The sequence below is a fragment of the Mandrillus leucophaeus genome, unplaced genomic scaffold (assembly GCF_000951045.1).
Source record: "Mandrillus leucophaeus isolate KB7577 unplaced genomic scaffold, Mleu.le_1.0 Scaffold46, whole genome shotgun sequence".
NCBI classification, from domain to species: Eukaryota; Metazoa; Chordata; class Mammalia; order Primates; family Cercopithecidae; genus Mandrillus; species Mandrillus leucophaeus.
Genome location: NW_012104920.1, coordinates 3,966,193 through 3,974,448, shown reverse-complemented (window position 1 = coordinate 3,974,448; position 8,256 = coordinate 3,966,193). Strand labels below are relative to the sequence as shown.

The 8,256-nt window shown below is 49.1% G+C and overlaps 1 protein-coding gene across 1 annotated transcript in view; it reads right to left on the bottom strand.

The window, feature by feature from the left end:
* SCIMP (SLP adaptor and CSK interacting membrane protein) overlaps positions 1–8,256 on the bottom strand; it is a 28,788-nt gene that overhangs the window by 13,715 nt on the left and 6,817 nt on the right. Inside the window, exons 2-3 of the mRNA XM_011994691.1 lie at positions 2,979–3,102; positions 195–258 (exon numbers count right to left, since the gene is read on the bottom strand). Of these exons, the coding sequence (XP_011850081.1) occupies positions 195–258; positions 2,979–3,090 (176 nt within the window). The 5' untranslated portion in view covers positions 3,091–3,102. The remainder of the gene's footprint in view (positions 1–194; positions 259–2,978; positions 3,103–8,256) is intronic.

Sequence of the window (8,256 nt, the reverse complement as noted above, 5' to 3'; positions counted from 1 at the left end):
GGGAGGACTTGCCCAGCATTAACAGTGTCCTGAGTCTCTGCCCTTATGTGGAGAGATTTGGCAGGTGTGACATCTCACCAGCTCTACAGGAAATGCAGATGTCTCAGTCATACTGGTACAGAGTGGAGGGGCAAGAATGGAAGTGAACAGGCAGTTCTCAACAGTAAAAAGCAGAAGGATTCCTCCCCACTTACTCATACATTTTTTCTTCATCTGCTTGCTTGTTTTTCAAGGGCTTGGCAATTTCCCATTTCTTGCCTAAGAGAAGGAAAAGCATGTTCATTGAAGAAGAATTAGCAAAAGTTGTGATTTTCGAATTGAACTCAGAAAAAACATACTTAGGGACACCGAGTTAATAAATGATAGAACTGGACTTTGAATCCAGACTGTCTGACCACAGAGCCTCTGCACTAACCCAGTGAGGGCGGGCACAGTGTGGGTGGTGTTTATTTCCTCTATGCCTGGCACTTAGGTGGCACTTAGAAATGTTGGTCGAATGAATAATCAAAAGTGTGGTTGGGAGGAAATCAGATAAAGCCTCGGAAAAGCAGTTTGTATCCTGTAATGTGCTGGACATATAAGTTGTCATAAATTAAAACCTGCTTGTTAATAGGAGTGGTTGAGGATAAAAAGAAAGGAGGTAAAGTTTTAGTTCAGGGTCATTCTTTTGTCCATATTTGAGAATGGAAACTTTTTTTTTTTCCCGCAGACAGAGTCTTGCTCTTGTTGCCCAGGCTGGAGTGTAGTGGCGCAATCTAGGCTCACTGCAACCTCTGCTCCCCGGGTTCAAGCCATTCTCCTGCCTCAGCCTCCAGAGTAGCTGAGATTACAGGCGCCCATCACCACACCTGGCTAATTTTTGTATTTTTAGCAGAGACGGGGCAGGGGGTTTCACCATGTTGGCCAGACTGGTCTCGAACTCCCGACCTCAAGTGATCCACCCACCTCGGCCTCCCAAAGTGCTGGGATTACAGGTGTGAGCCACTGCACCTGGTGGGAATGAAAACTTTTTAGAAGGCAAAAGGAGGCCAGGCACGGTGGCTCACATCTGTAATCCCAGCACTTTGGAATGCCAAGGCTGGAGGATCACTTGAGGTCGGGAGTTCAGGACCAACCTGGCCAACATGGTGAAACCCTGTGTCTACTAAAAATTCAAAAATTATCCAGGCATGATGGCATACGCCTGTAATCCCACCTGCTGAGGAGAATGAGGCAGGAGAATCACCTGAACCTGGGAGGTGGAGGTTGCAGTGAGCCCAGATCACACCACTGCACTGCATCCTGGATGACAGAGGCTCCATCTGAAAAAAAAAAAAAAAAAAGGGCAAAGGACAGAGGACTGTAGGGTCTCAGAATACACTTTTTGTATTAAAAAATTAATTACGATAGAGGAGAAAGAACATTTAATTGGAAGCTCAGCAGGCCTGAGTTCTGGTCCCAACTCTGCCACCCATTCTTATGGCACCTCAGTGAAGCTCTCATCTTCCTTTGAACCTTAATTTTCTTATCTCTAAAGAGAGATTGAGAAGAATGACAGAAAGATTTCACTTCTTGTCTATCTGTGATCTGCCAGCACTGAGCTGGGCTGAGCAGGAATCTGGAGGCTATGACCAGATACAGTGAGTGGATAGTGGCTTCATCATTGAGGGATGCCAGTCCAGGGTGCCCCAGGGAAGGTGGCTGTACCTCTCAGTGTGCTTACCATCCCTAGGTGTACTCCCTGCTTAGGTCATTGTTGTTGTTGTTATTATTATTTTGAGATGGACTCTCGCTCTGTCGCCCGGGCTGGAGTGCAGTAACACCATGTCGGCTCACTGCAACTTCTGCCTCCCGTGTTCAAGCGATTCTCCCACCTCAGCCTCCTGAGTAGCTGGGATTACAGGCACCCACCATCACGCCCGGCTAATTTTTGCATTTTCAGTGGAGATGGGGTTTTGCAATGTTGGCAGGCTGGTCTCGAACTCCTGACCTCAAGTGAGCCGCCTACCTTGGCCTCCCAAAGTGCTGGGATTACAGGCATGAGCCACTGTGCCCGGCCAGGTTGTTATTTAAAGGGATGAGATGTCAAGATAACACACCATTGAATCAAGGCTTTCATGTTTCTGGCGATGAACAGGAAAGTGGAAACCCTACTTACAGATAATCTAAAGTTAGTGTTAATCCCCAGACCACTTATTTATGTCTGAGGGTACCAAGAGGTTTCTGGTCTAGGTAATACCAGAAGATTCAGAGTATGGTCTCAGAGAAGGCAATCATAGTGGCCAAACATGTTGGCTGTGGGTTGAGTCCATATTTTATTAGTCAAGAAAGTTCTTTTTTTTTTTTTTTGAAACAGTCTCACTCTTGTTTCCCAGGCTGGAGTGCAGTGGCGCGATCTCGGCTCACTGCAAGCTCCGCCTCCCAGGTTCACGCCATTCTCCTGCCTCAGCCTCCTCAGTAGCTGGGACTACAGGTGCCCGCCACCGCGCCCGGCTAATGTTTTTGTATTTTTAGTAGAGACGGGGTTTCACCGTGTTAGCCAGGATGGTCTCGATCTCCTGACCTCATGATCTGCCTGCCTCGGCCTCCCAAAGTGCTGAGATTATAGGCGTGAGCTGCCGCGCCTGGCCGACAGTTCTTAATATTCCATATACTTGTGTTCTCTCAAGATGCTGTGATCAGTAGCCACACAGGAAAGAAAAAGCCCTTGAGCATACTGTGCCTTAAAACAGATTCTGCTTTCACCGGATGATTAGGGCTGGAAGGGCTCTTGGAGATTAGTTGACGTCCCTCCTTTCACTGCGCAGATGAGGAAACTGAGGCCTAGAGACATAATGTAGTGGCAGGGCTAGGACTCAAACCCAGAATGCAAGATGCTTAATCCAAAATTCAGCTCATTCAAGCCCAGGATTGATTGCTTGCCCTAAAGGATCAGTGCTCTACTGCACTGATAACCACCTGGCTCCTCCCTCCACCTGCCCAGGTAAGATGGCCATTACCTTGTCGAAGCTGCCACTTACAGACACAATACAGGATGAGGCCCAGGCCCACAGAGACAACGATGATGGCCACAGCTAAGATGATCCAAAAATTGTTCCTCCACCAACTCATTGCAGTGGAATCCTGAGAAGAATGGAGAGACAAGAATGAGGCATGAATGAAAGATATCCTGGGGTGGGGTGGGGTGGGGCAGTTATCTACTGTGTTTTTGTTTTTGTTTTTGTTTTTTTGAGTGGGAGTCTTACTCTGTCACCCAGGCTAGAGTGCAATGACATGATCTCAGCTCTCAGATCATTACAACCTCCACCTCCCGGGTTCAAGTGATTCTCCTGCCTCAGCCTCCAGGGTAACTGGGACTACAGGCACCTGCCACCACGCCCAGCTAATTTTTGTATTTTTAGTAGAGACAGGGTTTCACCATGTTGGCCTGGCTGGTCTCGAACTCCTGACCTCAGGTGATCCACCCGACTTGGCCTCTCAAAGTGCTGGGATTACAGGCATGAGCCACGGCGCCCAGCTAATCTACTGTGTTATGTAGAGATGCAGACATCTGCTTAGGAATCAGGTGCTGGTTCACAGCCATACCCTACTGATTAACACCTGGGGGACCTCAGGCATGTCACTCGACCTTCTGTGAGCCTCATCTGTAATATGGGGATGATACCTCCTACTTCAATGCAGTTTGTGAGGACTGGAGATCAAGCATGTACCTACTGGGCCCTCTAGAAATGGTAGACATCATCACTGCTCTTTCAGACATGCAGCAGGAGGGGGAAGGTGCCATTTAAAGCAATAATTGACGGCAGGGTTTTTTTGTTTTTTTTGTTTGTTTGTTTTTTGAGAAGCAGTCTTGCTGTGTTGCCCAGGGTGGAGTGCGGTGGCGCAATCTCAGCTCACTGCAACCTCCACCTCCCAAGCAATTCTCCTGCCTCAGCCTCCTGAGTAGCTGGGATTAAAGGTGTGCGCCACCACGCCTGGCTAGTTTTTATATTTTTAGTAGAGGCGGGGTTTCACCATGTTGTCCAGGCTGGTCTCGAACAGTTGTTTTTAATCACAAGGACAAGTCAGATTTAATGCATAGCAGGGGAGAGAAATTTTAAGAGCTCTTGTTTGAGGTGAGGGTTAGAAAAATAGCTGGATGGGTCTCTTTGAGTGAGATACGGTCAGAAGGGTGAAGCTGAAGAGATAGGGCAAATTGAGTTGATCTGCATGAGAGAGTTAACAGGCATTTGGGGGCTGGAAGCTGACAGACCAGAGAGGGGAAAAATCTTGGAAAAGGTTAGCAGCAGAGAGAGAGGTCAAGAAGAGAGCGGCAAGTCAGAGCCTGGTTAGGAAGCTCCCACAGTGGCAAATAACCAAGGCATTTCTAGGACAGTAATGCCTCATGTCCAGCTTTAAATTGCTACCTAGGTTATGCTGTGGTGTCACCTTTTGTTACCATCAAACCTCCAATAAAACTGCATAACATGGCCGGGTGCAGTGGCTCATGCCTGTAATCCCGGCACTTTGAGAGGCTGAGGCAGGCAGATCACTTCGGGTCGGGAGTTCAAGACCAGCCTGGCCAACATGGCAAAACCCCGTCTCTACTAAAAATAAAAAAATTAGCCGAGTGTGGTGACTTGTACCTGTAGTCCTAGTTACTCGGGAGGCTGAGGCAGGAGAATTGCTTAAAGCCAGGAAGCGGAGGTTGCAGTGAGCCGAGATCACACCACTACATTCCAGCCTGGACAACAGAGCAAGACTCCATCTCAAAACAAAAACAAAGGCTGGGTGCAGTGACTCACGCCTGTAATCTCAGCACTTGGGGAGGCTGAGGCGGGCAGATCACTTGAGGTCAGGAATTCGAAACCAGCTTGGCCATCATGGTGAAACCCCTTTTCTACTAAAAATACAAAAAATTAGCTGGGCATGGTGGTGCACGCCTGTAATCCCAGCTACTCAGGAGACAGAGGCAAGAGAATTGCTTGAACCCGGGAGACAGGTTGTGGTGAGCCGAGGTTGCGCCATTGCACTCCAGCCTGGGCAACAAGAGTGAGACTCCATCTCAAAAAAAACACTGATCTCAAAGTGAGAGTTGTGAGAACCCCAACTTTGAAGCTGGTTGCTCTCAAGTTCCAGAGGCCCGGACTTGCGACCAATGTCTGGGGAGTTGGGGGCAGCAGTCTTGGGGACTGAGCTGTGGGATCTGATGCTATCTCTGGGTCTATAGTGCTGGCATTGAATTGGAGAACACCCAGCTGGTGTTCACTGCTTGGTGTGTGGGGGGAAAAAACCCGCACACATTTGGTCACAGAAGCCCTTTTCTGTGTTGATTGTGGTGGTGTGTGAGAACAGAGGAAAAACACCGTCGGCAGAGTTTTCCTGAAATGATACTCTTTAGAGTGATAGAGATAAATACCAGGACCTGCGCATTCAAAGCTGTTGTATCTGGATTGTGACTGCGTGGAAGGAGGGGGCTGCGTGAAAGGATGAGGCGGGAAGACAGGGACTGTTGCTTTTCATTATAAACTCTCTGCATTACTGGATTCTTGCACTAGGTACATTTACTTTGATAACACTGAAAAGAAGAAATTCACCATGTAGTGTAGCCTCCAAGAAAAACTATTGCTTAGGTTTCAAGGTCAAGGAAATTTCATTCTCATCAGTTTCTCGGGAAAGAGGAAGTGGAATGATATTGTCAGAAAGGGAAACCCTGGGTCATTTTCAGAACTACTCAGAGTGATAAATAGTTTTTGTCAGTTTTGTTCTTACGAATGAAATGGACTGCAGGGAGACACTTTTTTTTTTCTTTTCTTTTCTTTTTTTTTTTTTGACATGAGGTCTCGCTCTGTCCCCCAGGCTGGAGTGTGATGGCGCGATCTCGGCTCACTGCAACCTCCGCCTCCCTGGTTCAAGCGATTCTTCTGCCTCAGCCTCCCGAGTAGCTGTGATTACAGGTGTGTGCCACCACGCCCGGCTAATTTGTTTTGTATTTTTAGTAGAGACGGGGTTTCACCATGTTGGCCAGGCTGGTCTCGAACTCCTGACCTCAGGTGATCCACCTGCTTCAGCCTCCCAAAGTGTTGGGATTACAGGCGTGAGCCACCACGCCCGGCCGACACATTTTCAGCAGAACCAAGGAGAGCTTGCTTTTTGAGAGAGGGCAGCTGAGAGAGGGGGCCTAAGAGAATCACATTCTAGTTCCAGTAGGAAGTCCTCTAGGCCACCAGGCTGGTTTAATGGCCAAGTTGCTTCCAGACAGGGGAAGCCCTGGGGAAGGATGACAGAGAGTATGGACAATGGGAAGATCACGATGGCTGCATGACCAAGTTCAGGCCCTGGGAAGGTATGGAAGCTGCATCCTACCTGTGCTAGCAGGCCTGGAGTTGTGGCCACAGAGGGCTGATAAGATTGTGAGTACAGGACTGCTGAGGGCTACTGAAGGATGGCAAAGAAGTGTTCGTACTGGCTGAGTGAGTGGCTCACGCTTGTAATCTAGCACTTTGGAAGGCCAACGCAGGTGGATCACTTGAGTCCAGGAGTTCAAGATAGCTTGGGCGACCCAGCAAGACCCTGTCTCTATGCACACACACACAACACACAAACACACACTCACATGTAGCCGGGCGTGGCGTCATGCGCCTGTAGTCCCAGCTACTCAGGAGGTTAAGCTCCTCCGCAGCTACTCAGGGGTTTCACCCTGCTGGCCAGGGTGGTCTTGAACTCCTGACCTCAAGTGATCCGTCCTCCTCTGCCTCCCAAAGTGCTGAGATTACAGACTCCCAAAGTGCTGGGATTACAGACGTGAGCCACCGCCCCACCCAGAATGAACTTTCAAAAGGGAACAAGGGCCAGGCGTGGTGGCTCAAGCCTGTAATCCTAGCACTTTGGGAGGCTGAGACAGGCGGATCACAAGGTCAGGAAATCGAGACCATCCTGGCTAACACGGTGAAACCCCGTCTCTACTAAAAAGTATAAAAAACTAGCCGGGCGAGGTGGCGGGCACCTGTAGTCCCAGCTACTTGGGAGGCTGAGGCAGGAGAATGGCGTGAACCCGGGAGGCGGAGCTTGCAGTGAGCTGAGATCACGCCACTGCACTGCAGCCTGGGCAACAGAGCGAGACTGTCTCAAAAAAAAAAAAAAAAAAAAAAAAAAGGGAACAAGGATTAGAGAAGGGAGTGACACCCAATAGAACCAGAACCGGAGAGAAGGGGCTTGGGGGCAGGAAGTTGAGAGCTCACACTTAAGTTTCCATTTCCTCTGAGTTGGGAGGCAAAATCAACAGCCTGGGGGCTGAGGTGGGAGGAGCTGGCTTGAGCAGAGCAGTCCAACAGCACACACCAACTCCTCCACCTTCCAGCCCAGCCCCCACTCCCCATTCTCATGGCGCTTTCTTCACAATTTCAGTTGATGGAGCCTTTCTTGTGAGGCCGTCCTTCCTCCTTGCCTGCTGCATCCCAAGGAGAGCTCCTCAGCTACATGAAGGGATGTCACTACCCCTGCAATATGTATATGTGAAATATGTTGGGTGTGGTAGCTCATGCCTGTAATCCCAGCACTTCAGGAGGCCGAGGCTCGTGGATCATGAGGTCAGGAATTCAAGACCAGCCTGACCAACATGGTGAAACCCCGTCTCTACTAAAATACCAAAATTAGCCAGGTGTGGTGGTGGGTACCTGTAATCCCAGCTACTTGGGAGGCTGAGGCAGGAGAACTGTTTGACACTGGGAGGCGGAGGTTGTGGTGAGCCGAGATCGCGCCACTGCACTCCAGCCTGGGTGACAAAGCTAGACTCCTTCTCCAAAAAAAATTTTAAAAATAAAAAATTAGTTGGGCATTGTGGCATGCGCCTGTGGTCCCAGCTACATGGGAGGTTGAAGTGGAAGGATTGTTGGAGCCCAGGAAGTCGCGGCTGTAGTGAACTGCAATCATGCCACTGCACTGGAGCCTGGGTGACAGAGCCAAATCTTGTCTCAAAAAAAAAAAAAAAAAAAAAATGCATTGAGCACAGTGACTGACACCTATAATCTCAACACTTTTGGAGGCTGAGGCAGGAGGATCACTGAAGGCCAGGAGTTAGCAACCAGCCTGGGCAACATAGCAAGACCTTGTCTCTACAAAAAAATTTAAAAATTTGCCAGGCGAGGTGCTGCATGCCTATAGTACCAGCTACTCAAGAAGCTTAGGTGAGAGGATTGCTTGAGCCCAGGAGTGTGAGGCTGCATTGGGCCATGACTGTGCCACTGTACTCCAGCCTGAGCGACAGCGCAAGATCCTGTCTCAAAAAAAAAAAAAAAA